Consider the following 26,807-nt stretch of genomic DNA (forward strand, 5'->3'; position numbering starts at 1 on the left):
ATTAGCATGTATATGTAACTCCACCTCGTGTGTCCACCTCGTGTGTTTACCTCATATGTTTACCAAATGTTTGTTTGAATCATTGAAGTGAAGTTCATCTTTCTCACCTGTAAGACATCTTTTTGCTAGGTTACTTTAAGTTTTGTTTCCTTTGTTAGGCCAAGTTTTGAGTCTTTCATCCAGGTTGCTGGTATTTAATTTAGGAAAGAGAGAGGGTTCCTTATTCACTTTGGATAAGGCTCATTAAGTGATCACAGTTACCAATCCAAGTATTCTGTATTTGAAATGTCAACTACTTACATGTACAGTACATTGAAATTTCACTCCTAAAGATTTAAGCAGATTTGGTGTCTGTGTGTGTGTACCGGTATGTGTCTCACAAAAGACATAAAGTGCATGGTGTCCTAAAGAGAATAATTTTTTTTATCAAGTATTTATCCCACTTTTTAATATTAACATTCAAACAGTATTTCCTAGAATAAGAATTCTAAAAGTAAGGCATGCGAGGTATGGCATAATTGCATTGTTGTATGATTTCTTTCTTTCTTTCAAATTGCATCCGGTATTCATCATAAATCATAGAAGTCCAAAGGATTTATTTGGTGGGAAGTCGAGTATAATATTCTCATACAAAAAAAATAATTGAAACTTTAATGTACATGTACCCTCGGTACATCTCTCTCCCTCCCTCTCTCTATTGTAGCCAATCTTGTGAAAATACAATACTTTGGCAAGCTATATGTGTGTCCTTGGATAGAAGGATATGTAAGAGTATCTAGCCTTATACATACAGATAATGCCAATCGTTAATGAAACCAAGGATTATTTGATAAAAGAATTCAGTTGACTAAATTCCATTCCAAATATCATTTAGAGATGATAGGCACACTTTTTTTCCCTCTTTGATTGTGATGCATCTGGTGGAATTGGTTCATGAAACTCTTTAAACCTGGACATCATTTAAAGTTGATAAATATGGTATGCTTTTTGCAAAAATTATTCACATATTATAATACATCTTAGAAAACTCTTTTTGAAATCTTTTTGATTGTTTTGTTTTCTTTGATTTGGAAACAAAACAGGAAGATGACATACATGTACATGGATTAGTAAATCTGACAGTATTATTATCTTTTCTACTAAAGTGTCAGTATAATTGTAACTTGTTACACAGTGGTGTTGTTGACATGATACATAAATGACAAGCCATAAAGAACCGTTAATGTGGAGCACATCCGACAGATCTCATTCATAAATTGCTCTAAATAGTCTGTGGTTTCCCTAAGTAAATAAACATTCTTTAAATTGCAGTGAGTCATAACTTGGTAAGGTAAAATTTAGTCACTGTTTTTGGTTACTTGCCTTATATTATCATATCCATGGAAACCATTTAGAAAACCCTTTGTCAGTAAACTAGGAAGTATGAATATAAACTACCGTATTAACATCAAGAAATAAGGAAGTCGTTTAAGGAAAGACTTCCCTTTTTGTATTGCATTATGTATATAAAGTCATAGCAGACATTGATGTAATATAAGTTTGTCCGTTGTTTCTTTGCTGGTAGTAATCTTATTCTTCTGGTTGACTTCATATCTTGACGTGCGTGTGATTGATTGTGTTGCATTTGACAAAGGATCTTCAGTGCTTTCAAGGTAATGTTAGGCTTTGTGAGGAAAGATAATTTGTATGCACTGAACTTGAAGAAAAGCAAATAAAGCAATTTGTTTTGCTGTTATAAACCCATGGAAGATCATTTAGCTATTATGGTAACAGTTACACAATTGGTAGCTTTTGCTAGGTGACGTGCAGGCAGTCTCAAGAAGAAAGTAAGTTTCTATCGATTCAGTTACTTTGCCGGTTCATGCGTCTAATAATTGTCACAAATTTGACTTACATTGTATGTTTTAAGTTAGACAATGTTAATCCACATGTAGATTCATATTTTGTATTGTTGTTTTAAAGGGTATTGACTAACTGGCAGAGTTTTGTTAGTTCATAAACATGTATAAAGATATGATTCTTTATCAAATTGAGTGATTCTTCTTAAAATTGTTTTATATCCAGTATATAACCATATAATTAGCCACTGTATTTTATATAGGACACTTCTCTAAGCTGATCTGTTTGATGAATCTATAACGATGTATAACAGTGCCTTGTTTATAATAAAAAAAATGTGGCCTTGATCAGGTTTGCAGTCCTTATGATTATAGGTCACAGCCTCAACTTAAAATTCAATGTGTATATACTATATTATTATAAAAAAATAAGGGTATTTGTAAATGAGTTTCCAATGGGCTTCAAGGGTGTCACGTGCCACTCAACAATTTATTATTATCACACAAGCGTGCACTGCAATATAACAACTTTTTTGTTGTGTGGTAAAACGCAAACAAAAGTGAATAGGACTGCGCACCTCTTTCCTATGTGTACCCATTGTTTGCAATATTTGTATTGTAATATCTTTATTCACCTTGGCCGAAAAACCCGGACCGCCACATTGTTTGGAATTTATTATACATGTACACTGTACGTGTACTCTGTACTCGTTCAAAGCCAGTAAAGGGTTACTGATCATAGAGGGTAAACAGGCTGAATTTTGAAGATTTTGTGGTAATATCTCCTCCCCATAGTGGTCTTTGATTCCATGTATTATTGGGTTTCGATGATACATGATGATTATTCAGTAATGTTCTGCTTTGCCAAACCTTAGAAATTGTTGCCTGCTTTAGGTTACCCACTTCGTTGAATTAGCACTGAAGTTTTATCCTCTATACATGTACCAGAATTTTTAAGTGCTGCAAGTCTATTAAAGGAATACCCAAAACTGTTCAGAATCAGATATTTGTTGTCATCTTACTCATTTACTGACTTCACAGTTTCTACATTGTGAGTATGATACCATTAGCAATATTGTGTGAATGCTTTCTTTTACCTTTGAATTTTCTGATCCTTTTCATATCTTGAAGTCATTTTAATCTTTGTGTGGATTAGTCATCAGATCAGTTTATTCTCATTTTGGGGTTTATCTACATGCATGGAGTATATTGGACATGGTTCGAGAGAAATGCTTTTATTTTTAGCAGACCATTCATCATAATATTCTTTGCGGAGATACAGGATACTAGTATTCACATTAAAATACATGTACATAATTTGGATGCATTTATTTAACACCTACAAAAGTGTGACTTGATACAGATATGTATGTAAATGATAGTGTGGTACTTACACTACTACCAGTAACAAAAAAATGATGTGCGGTCAAGGCATTGTACAGAGTGATAGAAGGCCATATGAATATTGAACAATACAAGTGATTCTAGCATACTTTCAAAGGTACTGAACATGTATAGATTGTTCTTAGTTTTTTCTTCTGAATTGAGTCACTTTGTGAGACATTGTGTTGGATTATAACACTGACAAGTAAGTATGATCTACAGTATTTATTAAAAGAGCACCTAAGTATATGACAATGATATTAGAATGGATTGATCTACTGGTAGTTGTTATCAATAAGATACAGTTTGGTTCCCTATGTTTCATTTACTAATTGGTTTTATGTACGTCATTTCTTGGTTGTTGTTTTTTTCTCGGATCAAACTGAGGTTGGTGATGTTGTTAAAGGAAATAAATAGTCTTATCTTTTAGAGTTTGATAATAGTGAAGTTCATGTATATGTAAATGTTAATGTCATCTTATTTCTATATGATCGTTTTTTTTTGGGTTTTTTTATTGTTTTTTCTTTGGTTCTATCCAAAAATGAGGAAAGAGGAAGAACAGATTAACTTTGCCAGTTTGAACTGAAGCGGGTGATCCCTCGATGTTCATTTTAATTTAAATTTTGTCTTCCTCTAGAAATAGAATAGTCCTTTTTTTTTTAATGTGTTACAATGTTTGTATTTCATATGTTATGATCGTAAATAAAACCAACCACTCCAATCCATGCAGTGGAATTTTAGAATTAGTCTACATGTACTTGTATATTAATTGTCTCATTTTTCTCTTTCCTTTTTTCCTTTTGTGTTCTTCTTCAGACTAAACTGAGGTTAGAGATGCAGTTGGAGAGGATCAAGCAGTCTCATCAGAAAGAGTTAGACGCCAAAGATGAGGAGGTGGAGGAGGTCAGAGCTAGTGCACAAAATAAGGTAAGGTCCTCCAAAAGATGGAGTAAAAATACATGGAATCTGTGACACTTGCGAGCGATTTAAACCCACCGCACACTATACGATCCAACTACGATCTTATTTTCAAATTTCACTTTTTCAGTAGTAGATTTTACTCTGAGTGAATTGAAAATGAAACAAGAGAAGTAAAGGTGAAGGTATGAAAGATGGAGAAAAATATGAAGCCACAGGAAAGAAGATGTGTGAAGGGGAGGAAACAAAAAGTATGAATAAGAAAAAGGAATAAACACAAGGAAATGGAAGCAGAAATATTCAGAAAAGGAGAAATAGCAGGAAAACACAATCAAGAAGATTAAAACAAGGGACATGAAAAACAAGGAAAATTGTGCCTCCAGAAATATGATGTACCAGTAAAGCAATATTAAGCTATGTTTCATTCATTGTAAATTTGCATTAAATCTTAATTATTGATGAACAATTCAAGAACAATCAATCTTGTAGATGAGACCAGTTTTGAAAAAAATTGTCTTGGGAGCACAGGCCAAGTCACACAATCAACCCATCACCTATGAGAACAGGGAGGCTCCTGCATTAAAGCCTACAAGAATTTAAGAATTCAGCAGTCACATGTTTAAAGGCATCGTTTAACAATGTTAAAGCTGAGATGCATGGCCCTACGAGTTATCAGTGTCTGTGATATGGTGTAATATTGAAGCCCTAACAAAAATTGTGCTTCAAAATTATCATTAAGTGCCTCAAAAAAGTAAAAGATCTTTGAGTGACTGGTTTTACCATACTCATTTTCCCCAATAGACTGTAGTGTTATAAAAATCATTAGGAAAATGAAAAATGAAATTCAATTTCCAATCATAAATATCTTGATAATCAGACAGGCGATCTGCTTGTAAAAGTCATGGGATTCCTGACTGACCTAAAGGTTTATGACTCTGATTGCAGCATGAGCTAAATCAAGCATTTTGTTTCAGAATTTGAGGCAATGTTACTGAGTCGCTTTAATGATCCATAAAATTGAATGTTGATATGTGTTTGACCACCAGGTGAAGCAGATGGAGATCCAGCTGGAAGAGGATTACGAGGAGCGTCAGTCCATCATGAGGGAGAAGAAGAATCTAGAGAGACGGGTCCAGGAACTCATGGACAAGCCCCTGGCCTCCGACAAGGACACGGAGAAGAGGCTACGCAAGGACCTCAAGAAGACCAAGGCCTTACTCAAGGATGCCCAGACGATGCTGGATAGACAGAACTCGACGGCTCCCAGCGGCACCAAACTCAAACAGCTAAAGAATGAGGTGAGATATGGAATTAAATTTGATTATGTTAACAAACTGGCTTTATTTATCTGGGTATTGTATGTATGATGAATGTTACCAGATAAAGGGATGTTCATTGAAATACATCTGTTTGAAATAGAAAATTATCCAAATGAATGAGATGAACATCTGTAGCATAGTTCTTCACTTCGTTTATGTCTGTTTTTATCCTAGCTGGAAGATGCTACCTTCGCTACATCTTCGGCGACAAAGGCACGGCAGAATCTGGAAGCAGAATTATCTGACCTGCAAGCACAGTCAGACCTTATGATGAAAGCCAAGTCTGATGTAAGTACATAAAGGTTATTACCGGCTATGTACCATGGAGATGCAATACCAGAGCTGCCAGTCGGTACGATTTAATCATATTTCGTATGATTTTTTCGAAGTAAATTTGCCCATTTTGTCCTGTAAAGTATCCTACAAGAATCTCACATCGGCAATTTGGGGATGTTCATTGGTTCAACGAACACACCAGTCATGACGAAATCATGCATATTCAACCAATGATCCATAAACAAAATTCTACCTGTATGTACATGTAGGAACTATAAAAGGCATTGATCCGTGTTTTTTTTTTCTTCATACAATTTTTGTCAGTAAAATACAACTTTTGGGATTAAAGAATACATTTTTTGAACTTCAGAGGTTGGCAGGTCTGCAATATCCACCAGACCATGACATACCTGTACATGTACATGTGTAGATTGGGGAGGATTTCAGATGTACTGTAAAGCTTTATTGGAAAAGCAGAGGTACAATATATATACAGTGTATAGAAAATAGAAAGGGCAATATAGTTGTGCACATGTATTACTCAGTGTGGAAAAGAAAGAAGGGAGACTTTTCAGATGGAAAGAGTAACTAGGAGATTTATTAAAAGTTTTAAACAAACAAAAAAAACAATAGAAAGAAAGAGCACTATGAAACAAAGAGAATACAAGTGGTATAGATTAAATGATATTTCAGGACAGCGATACTTGCTCATGTCAATGCGTCTGCAAAATTAAAAAAATAATTATAATATAATAACAGCAGATATGATTGACAATGATTTGAACAGCAAGCCATTGGGTTTCAGTCTTACAAACTTATTTTCAACAAAGTTTACAAGAGTGTAAGAACAGCTGTGAAAACATGAAACTGCAGTCATGACCTCGAAAAGTGACAACATCGGTATGTGACGGCTTTATACATGCCTGACTGATTAACAATCAAGGATTAATGAACTTGGGTGTGTTAATATTGGTATGTACATGCCTGAATAAACTTACCTGTTGTATTAGGAATAGTAAACTGTATCACAAGTACATGTACAAGGAATGGAATTTAGCCAAAAGTTCAAGGTATTTTTCTTCTTTAGTGCGATACATTATTCTTTGTTAAATAGCATTATTGTATCAATGATACAAAAAATATAGTGTATTCATCATGTTTCATTCCAATGTTGTTTTTTCATTACCAGAACTAAATTTGACCTCTAACAGAATTTTGTTACCTCAATATGAAGAATACCTCTACATAATTTTCAGGTTAACAAATTCTGTTAGAGGTCAAATTTAGTTCTGGTAAGGAAAATAAAACATTGAAATTTAACTTGATGAATACACCGTTGTCTTCCATATCAATGATACAATAAGGCTAATAAAGAATAATGAGAAATAAACTGTCAATTTGACACACTGACTAACAATGTTGAATTTGTGCCATATTCTAGAGCGAGCGCCATGAACACCCACTAGAGGTGGATACCGATACTGTATAACAAGCCATCATCATCGTCGTCGTCGTTGTCGTTGTCGTCATTGTCGTCGTCATCATCATCAATGAAAACAGCGATGTGTGAAATGGTTCATGTAGCAATGAAAAACTTGATTACTGATTACTCAATGATTTTTCTTTTCTTGTTCAGGCCGAGGAGAGACTCTCTTCTGCAAACCGTGATAAGACGGAGCTAGAAAGCAAGCTGGAGGACCAGGAAGAGGACTTCAACGACTTACTCAAGAAACATAGAGCTCTTATTCACCAGGTATATTATTTTTTCTTTTCTTTTCTCTGCTAAATAAATTGGAACAAACAAATTTTGTAAAGTAGAACTGCCTGTAGCAAAAGCGTTTGATCTTATTCAGCATATGATCGTAGACTGTAGAAGTTCTGGGGGTATTTCATAAAGCTGTGTGTAAAGTTACGAATGACTTTACAAATGATTTGAATATAAAGAGCCAAATGAAATGGGATGCCCAAAGTTTTTTCTGATATTTTAACAAAGTATGACTGTATTTCCAATAATCTCAATTAAATTGTAGCCAAAAAAATACACTCTGCATTAAAATGTTTTGTTAATAATGATAAGGATATGAGAATCCTGTTTGGCTCTTCAGATTCAAGTCATTTGTAAAGTCATGCATAACTATACGCACAGCTTTAGAGGTCATGGGTTCCAATCTCAGCCCATTGCTTACGTTGTCTGCCAAGATATTTATGTGTACTTCAAAACTTGTAAGACTTCAAACTTCAAGTCTCACCAAATGTCTCATCACAAGTCAAACTGCTCTGCAAAAATTTGATTATCCTTTATAAAGGTTGAGTGAAATATATGTCTGCCGTTGGATTATCTAAGGGGATTGTTTTGGAGGACCACAGTAATTTTACATATTGACAGTACATGTACATGTATGTTATAACTACATGACATATTCATTACTCTTGTGGAGCTAAAATTTTCCTTTGAGAATTTTGTTTTTCCTGAAGAACCCCAATACATGGTACTACGTAGCCCCAAGGGTGTCATGCACTGGCAAGAACCCCTGGCTACAGAATTGTGAGCTTACTCTTTTATTTTTGTGTTCTCTTTTGTAGATGTCTAATGAACAAGCCAAGATCAATGAACACCTAGAGACGATAGCTGATCTAACAACTGAAAAACAGGATCTACAAGAGAAGGTAAAGTCAACGCCACTGTTCATTCTTTAAAAGATATCAACTTTGAAAGTAATTTTCAGTATTTCTTTATTGTCATGGATTGGTGAAAATATGTTTCTACTTATGAAAGTTCTCTGATCGGTCAAGACCAGAATCAGCTTTCTTCAATGAGCGTTGTAAGCCCTCTGGGAAGATGTCAAAGATTCAGGCTAACTTTCCTGTCCAATATTTTGTTGTTGTTTTACCTCTATAAGTGCACTGTTCTGCTTTTGAATGCCCATGTTTTATTTTCAGATTTGTGATGATGAATAGTTCCGTAATTTTTCTTTATAATTGTTGAAACGTTTAATTCATGAGATACAAGTTATTTATGAGTTAAGTGACACAGCCTTAGAAAGTTATCAATGACAGATAGTCAAAAACTTTGATACTAAGTATGTTTTCTCTTAAAAGTTAAGTTATTCCAGACAAAATTCTTCAGGGTTTGTTTCTACGCTCAATGGTATATTGATAATGTAAAATGTAGTATTAAACCCTTCTTTTTACTAGGTATCAAAACGTCACAGCAAAGTATCTTTCGTTTTCAGACTCCATGTTTGAGTGATTCAGAACTAAACTTTGTAAGGGTCAATTTCCACTCTCATTGATATATTCTCTTTGTAAATACATGTATATTGTAAAAAATCATTGTTTTAATACATATAGATATCAGATACCAGGTATCGGAACTACAGTGCAAAGTAGATTTCCTATCCTATGGTGGATAGGCCCTAGCATGATCCAAAGCAAACTCTTTATAGGTAATTTTCTACAATTAATGATGTTTTCATGTACTTATATGATCAAATCCTTCTTCCCCCTTCCTCCCCCTCCCTCCCCCTCCCTCCCCCTCCCTCTTTTGTTTGTATAGGTGTCAGAACTACAGGGCAAAATGGACTTCCTATCAGAGTCCATGGTAGATAGGACCGTAGTGAACAGACTAGAATCTAAGGTCAGGGAACTAGACGCCAAACTGGACCTGGAACAGACTACCAAGAACAAGTTAGAGGTATGAAGACCACTCCTTTAGTCCATCTGGCTTTATTTTTGATAGACCAGCTTACTAACATTTTCTAATTTATGGATGTTTCTTTTCTGAGGACCTAGTGACGAGGTATTCAATTAACATGTTATTAACGAATACTTGTTGCTATGTCCAACAAACAAGCCTCAGGCAAGCTTACAGATTGTAAAGAAGAACAAGCTTCCTTTAAAAAATTTTCATAAAACTTGAATATGTTATTTAAACGGTCCATTTCATGGAGTTCATGGAAACATTGAGGATTGAATGAAGTGTACTCTTGTATATAATGTATAATTAATTAGGAAGAACATGGCTTGAATGATACCACTTTTAATTGGAAGGACTTTACATAGATAAGCGTGATATTGATATGCTCAATATGTATTGATATTTGTAATTTGGTTTAAAGAAAGGAATGACCAAAAGAAAATCAAGTCGTGGAATCAGGATCCAGATAGAAACTTATTGTAAGCACTACAGTGTACATATTTATTTGACTTTTGCAGAATGATAAGAAAATAAACATGTGTATAATCATCAATGTTTAATTTTTACTTATTTGGGCTTGTGTCCATTTTATCTTTCATGTTTATGTCTCTTATCGTTATTTCAAACATGGATTTTATTTTTTTATATTTTTTTTTAACTCCCTCTTTGGGCTGATATTTCTCAGTTTTGAATGCTTTAATACATTTTTTTCTAAAAAACTGTTTAAAAAAACTTCTTTAAAAAGCTGACCGTAGATTTCAAGATTTTTGGGTCGGTTGCACTGGGTAATACAACATCTTTTATTTTTAGGCCTTATGCTCATTAGTTTCATATCCAAATGCTCTTCTCTTTATCCTTACAGAACCAAGTGGAGAGATTACGAGACTCCCTTGACCGGTCCAACAGTGACCACAGCTCCGTCCAGCAGAAGGAGATGCGAGGCCAGGAGGCCACCAGGAAGCTCCAGAGGGAGATCAGGGAGCTGAGGGAGGAGCAGGCAGAGATCCAGAGGAAGGAGTCAGAGGCAACACAGAAGAAGCATGAGCTGGTGAGTCGATGTGTTACATGTATATAATACAGTCAAACCTGTCTATAGCAACCACCCAAGGGAAACACAAAAAGTGGTCTTTGTAGACAGGTTTCTTTAGTACATGTTTCAATGAGAACTATTTTCAAGGGAGACAAAAAGTGTGGTCTTTGTAGACAGGTGGTCACTAAAGCAGGTTTGACTGTATATATGGATTTTTCCATAAAGTTGGGGCAAAAAATATGACAGTGTCCATGTAACGTTGGTATGAGATCTTCTACTGCACATGGAAGACAAAATTATCTGTTGAAAATTTGTATGCAATGAATGTTTATAGCAGTGCCCTGCCAGAATCATTCCTGTTTCAGTTGCTTTTCTTCAAAATCTTTGCTTAATACACATATCTCTTTTTACCAGTGTTACATGGACACCATATTCATATAACATTACATAAACCTTGGGTCTATAATATTGATTCACTGTGAAGCTTGAGTACTTCTGAAGATAGTTGGCTATGCTATTTGAGCAAACATTGTTACAGTTGATACATGTAGGAGACATACTTGCTCAGCTGGTTTGTCACAAAAATTGCCCCAACTTCATGGAATGATCCATATACAGTGAAATCTGTCTATAAAGACTGCTCAAAGGAGACAAGAATAGTGGTCTTTATAGGCAGGTGGTCTTTATATACAGGTTCCTTCAGTATAGGTCTTAATGAGAAACCATTTCCAAGAGAAACACAAAATGTGGTCTATATAGACAGGTGGTCTTTCCATACAGGTGGTCGCTAAAGCAGGTTTCACTGTAGTATGAAGATTTAAATTTATGATGATTGCGTAGTGATGTTTCATGTGTGGTTATGGCAGTGCTTCTAACCAGTATCTTCTTACTATATCTAATGTATGTACATGTAGTAAAGATATGATAGTTTCTTTGCCTTAGTCAAATGTGTATCTGAAAATTCATTTTGTCTTCATGGTTAATGAAGAAAAATTGTTTTTGATAATTTTTCATAAACGAGACAGTAGCCTGATATTGTAGTGTGTCCTTAATGTAATAGAAGATGATATACATAATATACAATAACAACAACAACAAATATAATATGTACATCTAGTTTAACATCTTGCACTCACCATCTAGCAAACACATTTGCTTTAAAGGTAAAGACCAGTTTTGGAAACGCCCCTCTCTCAAAAAATGAAATGGAAGCTCTTATTACCAATCATGTGAAAGAATATGTTAATACAAATTTTGCCGAGAAACAGCCTACTAATTGATATATTTGGTAAATTATTATATCTATTTGGACCTGATAGATATAACGCACGTGCCGCGCACGTGTGTTGTAGTCCCATATACATCTTTCTGTGTACAGTGCTTGTAACTTTATCAAGACTTGGCCAAATGTCTTATCATTTTGATGATTTCAGAACCTTGCAGTACACACCAATACTTATATGCTAGATGATCAACCTTTTCTGATTGATTCCACAACGTTTCTTTCACAATGCAGTCGCATGACCATAACTGGTCTTTATCTTTAAAATAAGCCTTTCATACTCAAAAATATATTTTAGGGGCATAGAGGGCACTCTTTTGGTCTGTGTAGTGTTGGATATTTTATCTGACTGCTAAGAAAGCATATATGCTTGTAAGTAAGCAACCGGAGGACTGACGGCTTTAGATCTTCTCTGAGGGACCTGGTAATGAGGGTTAATGCCTTACCAAAGGGCACTAGCGCATCGCCTTAGTTTCGAACCCGGGTCGCCGGATTACAAGACCACTGCTCTACCAACTGAGCTATTGCGCCTCATCTAGCCGGGTTGGCAGCTGAAGTTTGATTTAGTATGACCAATACCATTGCATATGAGAGATTTATACTTTACCCTTAACTTATAAGCACCCCAATCAGAATACTTGGCATGTTGGTTGCTCCCAAGGATATTTAGTACAGAGAACATCTAGTTTATCATCTCTATAAGTGAGTATCTGTCATGGGTTGTTTATCTAAGCTCCGCCTTTGGAAAACAAAATTGAATTGATCAAAAGTTTTTAAGTAAGTATCTGTCATTTGTTGTTTATCTTACCCTTAGTTTTTTTTCCCCCTCCTTTTCTCCATATGAATGTTTACCCTTTCAGCTTTTTGCATTCTATATGTCTGTATTATGCTTTGATATATAATCACCCAGCTCATCCTCTTAACTTAATTTTTATGGAATTATACATTTTTTAGTGTAGAAGTTAGAGAGAGGAAAAAAAGATACAGAGTCGTCATTATCTATCATGAAATTCTACCTGGATTTGACAATTTCGAGATCCTGTAAATACCAAAACATGAATCGTTGTCGTATGAAATCATATCATCATGGAAGAACTATCCTGATAAGAGATTATCCACTTATTTCAGGGAAATTTGCGCCTGGGGAAGGGGTTATGAATTTTGTGATCGGCATCTCATAAATGTCATTTCTTAATCTTGTTAGCACCACATAATTTTGATTTTAATCAAAAGTTCTGCAATGAAATGAAAAAAACAGATGTTTTTTTAAGTCATTGACTACGGGGGTGTATATTCTAAACACCTTTCATCTCACTTATCCTAATTTCTGATCTCCTACCTTTAATCTGTATCATTTGTTATCCTGTGTAATTATGTGTTGTTCTCAACACCAAACAGTTAGTCATTTGTTTGTTTATACCAAGAGGAAAATGTTTTATACATATAAAACTGCTATGCTTTCATCAGTTCAGGATATTTCTCTTTTTTTCTCTCTTTTTTTTCAAAGACTCCAAAGACTTGAAAGTGTCCGAATGCGTTATTAATTCCTAACTAAAATGGCTTGCAGTTTCAACTCTTAAAATTTCCAATGTAGGGGACTGGGATTGAATGAAATTCATCATTATAATTAAATATACACATTAATTAGCATGAACACTACATGCAGTGCATTTGAATTTCCTTCTGCAAGTGAGCAGTAAGCAATAACAACCAAAATGAAAAAGTTTGAAAATATATTACTGTCTCTTGGGTAATAAATTGTGAGAGAAGCATGCATAAATACACACCTGCCTATTAAACCTCTATTTCTTCCTTCTCTTGAAAATTCATAGAGTTGGATCAATCTTTAAAGAGAGTTACATTCACAAGTCTGGAATCAGTTGTGTTTCTCCAGACACTTTCACATTCAAGTGAAATGAAACACGCTTCCAAATCAAATTTGGAGCCATACCATCACTTTTTTTCTTCAATATTTGATGAGATTTCTCTGATAATTGTCAAATGCAGACAATCAAGGATGAAAAGTGATGCTTCCCTGATTGGATTAACTGTCTGGGTTGCTCTAAATTTGAAGCAGTTGCTTCAGCCTCACCCTGATTGGGCGCACTCATTTCCTAATTCCATTCAAGCTGTGAAGCACTCGTCAAGTGCTCTTCAAGGCACCTACAACGCCCTCGCTTGGCAGAGGGTGGTCATGCCGGGATAGATCATTACTGTCTCTGACGGCGCTGAGTTGCTCTCAGCTCTCATTGATGAAGATTCTCTCTGGAGGACACATATAGCAAAGGGAGCTTTCACACTCGTACAAAGGGTGCAACTCTTCTGTATTTTTGTCAAAGGAAGGGAAATACGTAGGATGTGAAAAGGACTGTGTCTCGCATTTTTAAGGTAGTTTATAACCATTTGCTTTGGGGTTTTTTGGACTGCTACAGTACATATATGATAACATGATTCATGATATTAGGGAACAAGCTATCTAGAATAAAAGATACTTAACTTCATGGAATATATTGAAGTACCTACATCAACAACAACAAAATTATAATAAAAATATATATTCACAGAATCTCTATTCAGCCAAGATATTAATTGGCAACTCTTATGCTGTTGAAAGGAACAGGTCGTTGCAAATATCATCTTGAGTTTAATAACCCGTAATTATGGATTAAGATATTCTTTTCCACAGAGGTGTTTTTATTCTCATTCCTCCTTTAATAATCATGCTGCAAGAAACAATTTGTAATATTGAAACAAGAGTTTGGAGGTATCTAGTACCTTTAATGAGGGTGGCAGGTGAGGTGGTGAATAACATAAAAATGTTTACCGGTATGTGCTTGCCTAGGTGAACAAATAATAAGTAGATAAAAATAAACAGCAGGAAGTAGACAGGATCGCACTCTTGTACAATGTATTAAAAGATTAAACATGTATTTAGAGCTCTAAAGTATTATGTCTTGGTGTTTCGACGTGGAGCATGTGTGAACACTGCCCCTACTGGTATAAATCTCAGTGTAAAGCAGGTGTGAATTCACCTCTTGAAGTTGTGTGCTAGTGCAATTAACTCATCCAGAGTAAGAAGATAGCATTGCTATTCTATTCCCTCGATGCTGCGACCCTTTTCCACCCACGTTTACTCTTTTGTTGGCCGGTGACTTGCTGCCTTTGTGCGCCGTCCCGTCTTACTAATTATTTCAGCCTGAAGGTGTCCTTTGAAGCTGGGTAATTCTTGTCAATTTTATCGTCGAGGGAGACTATTTCAAGACATTTTTTGCGCACTCCAGCTTTTGTTGAATGGTGAAATATGAAACATTGAAAAGGGAGGAAGTGGTGTTCATTATTGAGACGTTTTATTAACGTATTTAACCTCGATATGAGAGTTTATAATGTGTTTACCCCTCCCCCCCCCCCTTTTGTGTCTTTTTGCTTCGGTCTTAACTTCATCTCTCCCTTCATCTATCTATTCCTCTCCTTAGTCACACTTTTTTCTATACACTTCAATCCTTCTAGATTTCATTAATCACTTCTTGTAAAGTAACTATTTCATAACTGTTAGATGATTTTAAATGCATTGTATAATTAAATGGAGCCAACACAACAGCAAGCTTCTATAACCACACATTGGGAAAGCAGACACGAACATATGTGGTTTATTTTTTATTTTTTTTAACCAATTTGACTACTGGAGCAGGATGGCTCCTGTATTAAAGCCTATGGGAATGATACTTGTTTTTATGTGAAAAGGGGTCATATTTTATGGAAAATTTTCAATTACAATTACAACTGTGTGGGTTTTCCCTATAGTTTGGGAATCAAATATGTTTGATTAGCGTGAAAGCTTTTCCAGTGTTGTGGCATTTCAATTTCCAACACAATAGGAATGACATGAAGAGGAAAAAAATTAATGAGAAAGGAATCGTTAAAAATTCATCATAGAGGAACGGTAATGTGTGGATGCAGCAAACCACATCCTGCAATCCAAATATTAAAGATAGAGTTGAGTTTTGGTCAAACAGTGACATGGTGAAAGAACCTGTATGAAAGTGATTTGGGAAAGGTTGATGTACGCTGTCATGTTTTGGAATCACCAAAATGACAAATTCATTCAACTTTGTTGGAAGTCATATGCACTGCAAAAAGAAATATGTATATGGGACTACACACACTTGGAATATGAAAGTTTGGTCTCTACTTATCATCTACGTATGTATACATGTATTTGATTTGATTTGATTTGATTTATTAGTTTCTGCATCTTTTTTTTTTCATCATACATTTTACATTAGAAAAGCAATTTTTTTTAAAGGGTATTTCTCCCACATTTATGGTATTCCTCCCAACTAAAAACCTCCGTTTGGAGCAGAAGGCATTACTGGTAACTCTTATTTTTTTTACACAGAATGAGCATTTTCTGGCTTTTAATTGCTCACAGTTAAATTGTCACCGTTACCAAAACCCAACCTTCTCTTTAACCATGTATACATCCAGATAATTCTAATGATTCTTTGCCAAACTGGGTCTTATCTTGATTGGGTTCTGCTAGGTAGTTTGATGATAGTACAGGTCGATGATAAGTGGGCCAATTATGCATCCATGTGGTCCTTCACAACGTCCGTCCCTGGGTTCTGTGGTTCTTTGTGCGTCGTGGAATGGGGATGAAAGTAATGAACCAACTCTATTTTTCCCATTACGGTGCTGCAAAATGAGACAAGAGCACTGTTTTCATCAGCTCGAGTTTACCAAATAACCCGCTATTTTTGGACTCTGGATATTATCCTGACGATCGAAATTGCGCTTCACCAGACCAATACGCTCATCACAAACTAGCTCAGACGGACGCAAAGTAGCCTGCTATTTCCCAAATAGCTAGATATTTTGGAAACAAAACCGAGATTTCTCGGATATTTTCTCAACCAAATATCCCGCTAATTGCAACTGCGGGCTGATGAGGACAGGCCTAGTGTAGTGTTGAGAGAAAGGTATGGCAAGTTGGAAGGCTCAGAATTACTGTCCATTTAAAACCTATGATTGAAATTCTTTACAGGCAGGCCATTTTTGTAATGTAACCCAATTTAATGCATCCATATCTGTGGAGTGCCTCGATACAAATTATTTCATTCACCTTTTAAGAATACTTGTACGTCAATAGTCAGCATGCAAACTACATATATTATGTGTTGTTGTGTAGGACAAGCCATAAATTTGTCATGTATACCTAGCAACAAGTAGTACTATGTGCAATTTGCATTCTGAGTATGGAGATTATTTGTAACAGGTGAATGAATAATCTGAATCAAGGCACGCCCCAAAGACGTATGCATTAAATTTTGGTTACATGACAAAATAGCCTATCCTAAGTACTTCTGTACAAAACAGAACATTGTTCAATGTCAATCTGAAGTTTAAATGTAATCCTTGAATTGCGCTTTACTGCCATCACTTTTAAAGCAAGCACAATCGGAGTGCAAGATTGATCGGCAGAGCAATAATTCTGACTTATCACTTCCTTATTACAATTCACCGTGAAATTGAAAGGCAACAAAAAAGAAAAAAAAAGGGTGAAACAGAGTGGGCTGCACTGCAGTATTTCATGGTTTATGATTTAATATGTTTCATCAGATTCCTAACCTTTGATGGAATATTGTGAGTTGACTGATGCTTGCTGGGTTAACTGATGAAAGCCATAGCAGAGCATAGCAGAGCTGCAATAAAGTGCTCTCTTTATTTTTTCCCTGCGTAATGAAAGATGGAGACATTTCATTCAGGTTCATGTATTTCAGGACTTTTGTTATCACAATAGCATTTCAGATATTCGTATCATACTGTTTTACATCAACTCTTTGCAATTTATATCAAAGTGGGAATGGGATATCAAAAGTATCATAGATATGTTTTTTACTGGCTCGTAAGTATTCCAACTACATTGTGAGCAGTGAAAAGTTACTCAGCTTTGTTCTAAAGAGGTCTTGCAGATTTTCTATATAGATAAGTTGCCAATTGCTATTATAAGTTTTGTTGCTGTTGTTGTTGTTTCCTACTTGTTTAAGATTTCTTTTTGAGCTTTGCACTGCTGAATCATTCTTACATCCTGTTACCACTTCTTTTGAAATCTGGTTGTGAGCACAGTTGATACACTGCAAATTTATTATGTAACAACTTTACACATCAGTTTGGGTAGTTCACTACTTACACAGGGGTTGTAAAAAAAAGTTACACTACAGCCTTTTTTTAAACATAACTTAACACAATCCCTGTGTAAGGAGTGAACCACCCAACTGTTGTGTACAGGCGTTACACTTGTTAACGAATTTGCAGCGTAGTGGCGGCAAACAAAACAAATGATAACCAAAAGTAGGAAGTCTATTACAAATGCATCACACTTTCATGAGTTAATAGTTCACTGTCTTGTGAAATGCAACTGTTTGGAGCCAGAAAAGCATAGTTTATGTACTGTAATATGTAACACCCTTCTGGCTCCAAACTGACCAACTTAAGGTTTTGATATGTACGAAATTCAGCACATTCTGCTACAAATATTGAGTGTTTGTCACGGTAGATTAGGAAGCATTTGGTACCGGTTCGATTAGTTATTCAATCTGACATGCTTGATTCAATATGAAGACGCTTTCCAAACTATGAGCAGGAATACATTGATGTGATGAAGAGCATCTTAGATGCACTTTAGCATGATTGGCTTGTCAATGCTTTCATATGTGGATATTCCCGGAGCCAGTCTATTTCGATGCAACCCCGGAATATGCATGACACTTGTTACACACATATTTAGTTCAACTTTCATTGTCAAATGTTGGTATTTGTAATTATGAAAATTAAGCCCAAAATGTCAATCTTCTTTGAGCTGTATTGTAGGAAGAATTTGAAAGGTTCCAATGTGTATGATACATGTTAATTCTTAGCAATTTCCCCCCCTCACCATGAAACCTTATCTTGATAACATGACTATCTTCAATGTATTTTAATATCCATTAGGAAGCAAAATACTGCCTGAATCCAAACCCCTAATGGACATGGTGCAAGAATTTGAGCTAGAATATCATCTGAATTTCTTAGAACTCAAACCCTAACAAAATTGATATGCTTGCTATTTTTCATCTGATTAAAGCAAGATGAGCATTAAATTGTGTGTAAAGAGTTAACACTATTCTCTGGCTATCGGTAGACAAGGTGTATTTCTTCCCATGATCTAAAGTTTTCAGATTCAATCTGTGTTTTCAGTAGATGAGAAGGGTGTTAACTCTGTGTTTAAGTAGATGAGAAGGGTGTTAACTCTGTGTTTAAGTAGATGAGAAGGGTGTTAAAGGTAAAGACCAGTATTGGTAACGCCCCAATTTCAAAAAAATGAAATGGAAGCTCTCATTACCAATCATGTGAAAGAATATGTTTTGACTAATACATGATGATAAAAAATTTGCCGGGAAACCGCCTACTAATTCATATATTTGGTAAATTTATTTCTCTCATGGTCGTGTGAGAGAGATAGGGTAGTCCCATATACATCTTTCTGTGTATAGTGCTTGTAACTTTACGAAGAATGGGCCAAATTTCTTATCATTTTGATGATTCCAGAACCTTGCAGATGCTAGATGCTAGATGATCAACCTTTTCTGATCGATTCCACAACGTTTCTTTCACAATGCAATCGCATGACCATTACTGGTCTTTACCTTTAACTCTGTGTTTTAGTAGATGAGCTAACGCCCTTATGACTCCAAACAAACCATGTCTTTCACATCAAAATTGCCTTCCAAGCAACCTTGTATTAAATACTTATCAATTCTCATTTACTGCATGATTCACAATATAAATCAATACAGTGTCTCTCAAAATGCTATCTCTGAGAAAGCGCTTTATGCTTCCTTTAAAACTGAAATTAATTACTTTGGTAGAATCATGGTGCTGAACAAGGAATATGTTGTTCAGAAACGCTCCAGGGCTGAGGATCGGAGGTGAAATATATTCGATTATATGACATAATAAAGAGCATTTTGTTTTTCCTCTCCGTGTAACTGCCCTAAAGAGGCATAACGATGTCCCTCAAAACCTCCAAACGTTCGCAGACTCTGGGAATGATCCTTTGACGGGCGAGGCTGAATGCTTGCGGGGGGGAAGAGGGATAGTTTATTCTTTCCATCACCTATGTACATCTAGGCAATCCCATCATTGCGGCTTGTCAACTAGCTAGTCTTGCCCCGGGCCCTTCTATCCATTTGTCTCACTTTCAATTAGCCTGCATGAATTGACGAGGGAATTGAAAATCATCGCCTACTTTTTTATTCGGTGTGGAGAATCGTGACATGGTGTGCACCTCTGCGACCAAAGAAGGCGTCTGAGTGTATAGTGTTCACTTTCGTCTTTAAAATAATATTAGCTGTTTGGAGCCAGAAGGGCATTAACTCCTAATACTGTAACACAGAGAGAGAAAATGTAGATTGGAGAAGTGTTAAAGCAAATTTAAACTAGGATTTTCTTTATTTTTTTTTAAAGTGATGAGTGAAACTATGGTATGTGGATAATTTTTAAGATTTTGAATAAAAATATTGAGAACGATAAAATTGAAGTTTAGTTTATAGAGGCATTCAGCAAAATCGACACCAAAGAAATAATTTGTGACACAAATATAAAACGGGCAGTACTGATAAGAATGGGGTATAGACTAAGACTATTAAGGCTTTCAGCAATGCTAGAAATAGACACACACACACAAATATTATGAGATAAACAGAAAAACAAGTGAAGAAGTATTGAGACCTTACAAAAAGAGAGAAAGTAGAGTGTGATCCAATTGATTGGTTTGAGTTTCTCCAGCAAGCCCCCATGCATGCACTCTTCTTTTCTCTATCTGGGACGAGTAAAAACATTTGGGATGCCACTTTCAATTGACCCATTTGTTTGGTGCAATGCAGGTCGGAGAGGCCCGCTAGCTACAATTCAAATTACAGGATATCTCCCAAAGTCGGTCATTAGTAAGAATCCGCAGTGACCCCATCGTCCAATAAAGGTATACCTCGAGCAAAAAAGACCACTACCCTTACCAGCAACTAGTGGAATTGAATGTTTTGAAGGAAAAAGAATGGAATTGTATGTTTGTTAAATGAAGGAGTGGGAATGTTTACCTCAATGTACCTGGCAGGCTTTCCCTGGAGTAATGTCATTAGTTGAAATATAAGATTATTTTGATCGCTATCAGGGAGGTAAAGGTGCCTGGAGAAGATTTGATAAACTGATAATTGGATGATGTTTGAAGGTTTGCATGGTGGTATGAATAATCACGGAAGAGGTTTACGGTACACCATGTGTAAAGTCCTCGAGGACTTTACACATGGTGTACCGTAAACCTCTTCCGTGATTAAACTGATAATTATTGAAATAAATCCTTAAAATAGATCTTACTGTTACTGTGGCATTGTAACTTGCAGAGGCCTGATGGGAGTTTGAATGGTCAGAAGCGCCTCCTCCCATCATTAGCAAATATGAACAATTTGAATCACTTAGATAATGTCATCATACTTCCAATATGCTTATGGTTCTCAAACATCTTACACAATTATGCAAGGGTGGGAGTGGCAAATGTAGATGAAATGTCTTGCCAAAGAAACCCTAGTTCCTTTCAGGGAATAGAACCCTCGACCCTCAGACTCAATGTCATGTGAATAAACCACTATACCACAACACTTCTTTTCTTTCATATTGTCCTTCACTGTAGGGCAATTCCACGGTAACGGAAGGACACTCAGACAAGATTTTTGAACTTCAGGCTCATACTAAAAGAACTGTTTTATTAGTATAAGATGTGAAACAGTACAGATATAATACCTATATAAGTGCCTTTAATTCTCCCCCGAAAAATTGTCATTATAGTTAAGTAGTTTAAGAATGTGCATATTAATTATCTCGGTAACGGAAGGACATAAAATGGACATGGTTTTTCCAGTTAATTAGTGTTTATCCAAACTTTGTGAAGTTGATGAAGCTTTCCACTTGACTGAAACACATTTTGTTCCCCATAGTTTAATACATACTAATAAAACATTTCTTTTAGTATGAACCTGAAGTTCAAAAATCTTGTCTGAGTGTCCTTCCGTTACCGTGGAATTGCCCTGTATCTCACTATATCCTAGAAACAAACGCTCTCCTAGAAACTATTTTATCCTAGAAACAAGGCCTGTCCTCATCAGCTCGAGATTGCCAAATAACCCGCTATTTTAACTTTCCCGATGACAAATTATCGAGCTAATTTGCGCCTTCATCAGCCCTCAGTTGCAATTAGCAAGATATTTGGTCAAGATACATGTAATCATCCCAAGATATCTTGGGCTATTTGCCCAGTGCATCTTCACCAGCCTGAAGACTCGCACTATGCGTGAACGCTGAGCAAAATATCTTGAGCTAATTCGAGCTCAAGCTGATGACGACGCAATTTGTAAGTTCAGGCTTATTTCCCAAATCAGAAATAGCGGGCTATTTGGCAATCTCAAGCTGATGAAGACATACCTAGAGTTACCTCGATTTTGCCTCACAGGTGGAAATTTACCATCACACCCCATCAATGTCCTATACATAAAGGAGGCCATTCCTATTATTACAGGGCCTGGCCTCATGATCTTCTAGAGGTACATCCTTGATCTCTAAAGTTCAAGAACACATCCATGATTGGGACGGAGAAGCGGAGATGGAAGGTTCTATAAAGGGGCCTCAGACATATTAGGTCCTGTTCATTGCCTTTTTGGAGGCATCCTATGCCAAACTTGAGTAACATTCTGCCCAATGTCAATCCTGTGCTACTATAAATTTAACATCGTCTAATTTTCAACATATAACCCCTTTTGGGGCCTAAAAATGTATGTTTGCCATGAAAATTTGGTCGGAAGATATTCAAATTTGAATGAATAGAATCAAGTAGCAAAGATTTGTTTTAATTAAGAGCCCAGACCCAGTGAAAGAGAAGTAGCATTATGTAACAAAAGAACAAAAGGCGAATAAAACTGTAAAATATGTAAATGCTCCTAACCCAATCCCCCCCCCCCCCTTAAAAATAAAAATCCTTGTTCTTGTTCTTAGCAGATAACATGTTCATGTCATGCAGATGGATACATATTTGATTTCCCGCCTCTGCGCTGATGTAGTGGTTTTATATCAATTCATGTGCTCTGAATACTTGAAAATGTCAAGGATTGAAGCGGGTGGTGAAAAAAATATTCCCTTATCTCCTGCGTTCATCGACAATGAATCTTACGTAGACCAGACAGCAAATATTAATTGGATATTGAGCAGCCTCAAGATTTTCATAGATGATCAATATTTGCCTCCATCGAAATCCAAACCTGAAAACCCATTACTTGATTGTTAATCACTTTGCTTGTAGAAATGAATATGAACGATTGATTTTTTTGTTTTGGTGACTTGTATGCTTTGTAATAGAGATATTTATGATCAAGATGCGCCTGATTTTGAAGCCTAAAACAATTGGAACCCCAGAATTTAATCCATTAGAATGTTTAGATGGAGGGAGGGGATGAAAAACATAATAGTAAAATCGCATTTAGGTGATAGAAGGTTTGTTTGTTCTTTATTCTTTATTTCTGACAAATCCTTGCATTGGAATTGAATTAATGTTAACCCATGAAATTAAGAAAAAAATTGATGTACAGGAATGGAGAAAAACTGATGTGTGTTTTGATCTTGAATTTCTTCAAATTCCTTATCCTGAATCAGATCATTCTTAAAATGTCAATTTATTCAAGTAAATTGATGTCAGAATGGACCCCCCCCCCCTCACCTGTTCACATGTACTGTAGGTAAACCATATCTTTTCTTCTTACAGGTATCATTTAACAATGTTAAGTCTGAGATGTATGGCCCTACCTGTTATCAGTGTCTGTAATATGGTGTAACATTGAAGCCCTTAAAAAATGGAGCTTCAAAATGATCATAAAGTGCCTCAAAAAAGTAAAAAAAATCTTTGAGTGACCGGTTTAACCATAGTCATTTTCCCCAATAGACTGTAGTGTTATAAAAACTGAAATTTGATTTTGATTTGCAATCATGAATATCTTGATAATCAGACAGGCGATCGGCTTGTAAAAGTCACGGGGTTCCCAACTGACTTAAAGGTTTATAATTATCATTGCAGCATGAGCTAAATCCAGGATTTTGTTTCAGAATCTGAGAAATGTTACCGAGTCGCTTTAAGGTTACGAGTCGCATGGTAACTCGCTCCTTCCATCAAATGCAATTTCCCTTGGCACTATACTACATTCATAGTGTCTCTGATGGAGCTGATTCTGGCATTAATACCTTAATTAATCCTCTCCCTGGATTCAAAGCCCCGGAATTCAAGTAGGGGAAAACCCCAGCCCGAGGTGCTACTCCTACTAATTTCTCAAATTCCTTTTCTTACTCTTCTTCATTGTTTTATAGAAATATACTGAATTGGAATAATTCAGATTTGGTAACGAGTATTAAATATCTTGAGCTTAAATATGGTTTTTCTTTGCCAGGTACCCAACTGCCTATCAGAAATACTAAATTCTAAGATTTTCTGGATTTTGTTCTATATTTAAGGACTCAAAATCTCCACTTAGTAGATGAGAATAGATTTGTAGAAGGTACTAATGAATATTTTATTCGCTGATCTTCTCACAGTCATATGATGTCTTCTTGTCCAAGCACCAGGCATCAAACAGAGAGTAGATCATTTATATGCTGATTTGCATCAGGCAGAAGATTTTTGTTGGTTCAAGTTAGAAAGCTGTGGAGGATGAGCAAAATAGGAAATAAGAACTGTAGGTATTGAAGGCCTATTTATCAGTCAGATGTCTTGAAAAAGATATAAGAAAGAATCATAATTAAAACTTTGATGAAAAACTTTGACTTTTGGAGAAAGAATAGGAAATGCGAACATGGTCCATTAGTTTGGTTGGCTTCTAAGATTCCTTTCTAAGAACTGTCCTTGAATATCATATGCCTACCCATTATTTTTTTCCTTCTTATTGCTATTGCTTTTTACTGCTCTGATTACAGATTTTTTAGAAGAAGTTTCGTTAAGACCTTGAAAATGTAGTGCAAGGTCTTTTACATTCTTCGTTCTTGATGAGTTTCTATACCAAAATGGGTGGCAACAAAATATCTTGCCAGCCTGTATACAATACAAAAGTGTGTACAACGTATGTACTTAAGATTTTTTTTTATTACATACTGCCCCATAAATCCAGTTTCTATTAAATTTTGTTTAACTTTCTCTTATATTTCAATGTAAGCACAGTGATATAATAATCTACTCATTTACATTATGACACTATTGAAAGAGTAGCATCGTAGTCAAGATTTGCGTTCTCAAGACCAAAACCAATAGGAAACTTGTTATCACATGCACTAAGCTAGCGCTAAGTCTAGGGTCTCAGCCCCCTAGTCTATAACCCCCCCCCCCCCCCCCCCTCAAGAGAAAAATAAATAAATAAGGAGGAGGAAGGGGGAGGAGGAGGAGAAGGAGGAGAAGAAGAAGGCTGAAGGAAGTCTTTGAAACCACGAGACGAGACTGGCTTGCTCTATTTAAGGAAAAAGAGAGATAGTATTATACATATGAATTTCAGTGCACATAAATAGCATCACAGTTTGAATCTCTTTCTCATGTGCCCTTCAGCTGCCACAGTTCTCTCACTTTCCTTGGTAATAACATCCATTGTATATGCATCAATGTATAACATTTGAAGACTCTTGAGAGAAACTGTTCTTACGGTTCATCTCGTCAACCTCATTCTGGAGACGTCCTTGGTACTTGATTGATGTTTGAGCATTCATTGCGGATAATGAAGACTGGCATACACCATGCTCAGGGGAAATTCTGCTCATGTATGCATGTCATACGGTCATATCTCTTGCTTTCGTTCTCTGCTGGTTTGAGTGACAAGACGCCTCTGGGTACAGCTTGGTTTCCCAAGCCCAAGGACATCAAACTCATAGGCTACCTACCCTCTTGGTTCAAGGAGAGTCATTTCTGTCAACATTCTCGTAGAACATATATATATATATATATATATATATATATATATATATATATATATATAGTTTTCTTGTGATTATCTTGTACGTACCTGCAACTTTCTCCTTCACATCTCATACTTACTTGCTAACCCAGAAACTTTGGCAAGTTTTGCTACAGTGGTTATGATTCACAAAGGTTCCATCTTCCAAGATAAGCGATTTCCACCCCTACAATTTTTCAATCTTTTGCTGCTAAATATCTAAAAATTATCATGGGACAGATCTCACAGAAGTTCTTCTGGATTCATAGGAATTAAGAATTAAACTCATACCATCATAGTTTTTTTTTTAATTGATGTGAAATATATTCAAACTGTACTACTACAGGTACCTGTCTATCAGTATGTGAAGAATTATTACAGAAGGTCATTGACCTTGTGTAAAGTACAAGAACTATCCGCATTCTGACTCTTAGTAGATATCAATTGACTGACATTGCCACTCATTGTAGCAGATGTTGCATATTGACTGGTGATCATTTCTCTTTCTTTAAATGTACCATACTTTCTTTTGTTTCTTTGTTGCGTAGGAGCTTGAAGTGGAGAGTGTACAATCGAGCCATGATCAGGTCCAGTCTGATCTCAAACTGGCCTTCAAGAGGATAGCAGATCTTCAGAGGGCCGTAGAGGATGGGATAGGCAGTGATAGTGATAGGTAAGCATGTGAACTATGTTTTGTTCAGACAACAGAATGTTCATTGAACTAACGATTGGATGTGTTTCTCATAACCCTGGTGGGAATGTTTGGACAGTTTCAAAGACAACGTACAAGTTCTTGTGGCATCGATGTGTACTATTTTTGTCAAAGGGAATTGATGACTAGAAATTGCATTGCTGCCTGTACATATTGAAGCTGATTTTTGCTCAAACATTTTTACATTTTCAACTTGAATGTGAAGATCACACCAATATGAATTGATCATTTCAGTCTGTTACCCTCAACATTGTCATACTGAAACAATAATTGTAATTATTTTCAAAGAGGTAAAAATTTGTCAAGTAATTAC

The 26,807-nt window shown here is 35.8% G+C and overlaps 1 protein-coding gene across 5 annotated transcripts in view; it reads left to right on the plus strand.

Moving 5' to 3' along the window:
* LOC588253 (unconventional myosin-XVIIIa) overlaps positions 1-26,807 on the plus strand; it is a 76,798-nt gene that overhangs the window by 27,358 nt on the left and 22,633 nt on the right. For all 5 annotated transcript variants that reach the window (XM_030992354.1, XM_030992356.1, XM_030992357.1 and 2 more), the window contains 8 exons: positions 4,038-4,148; positions 5,186-5,437; positions 5,633-5,746; positions 7,371-7,487; positions 8,318-8,401; positions 9,291-9,428; positions 10,294-10,479; positions 26,331-26,455. In XM_030992354.1, the coding sequence (XP_030848214.1) occupies positions 4,038-4,148; positions 5,186-5,437; positions 5,633-5,746; positions 7,371-7,487; positions 8,318-8,401; positions 9,291-9,428; positions 10,294-10,479; positions 26,331-26,455 (1,127 nt within the window). The remainder of the gene's footprint in view (positions 1-4,037; positions 4,149-5,185; positions 5,438-5,632; positions 5,747-7,370; positions 7,488-8,317; positions 8,402-9,290; positions 9,429-10,293; positions 10,480-26,330; positions 26,456-26,807) is intronic.

Source organism: Strongylocentrotus purpuratus, unplaced genomic scaffold, assembly GCF_000002235.5.
Source record: "Strongylocentrotus purpuratus isolate Spur 01 unplaced genomic scaffold, Spur_5.0 spur5_scaffold_2, whole genome shotgun sequence".
NCBI lineage: Eukaryota > Metazoa > Echinodermata > Echinoidea > Camarodonta > Strongylocentrotidae > Strongylocentrotus > Strongylocentrotus purpuratus.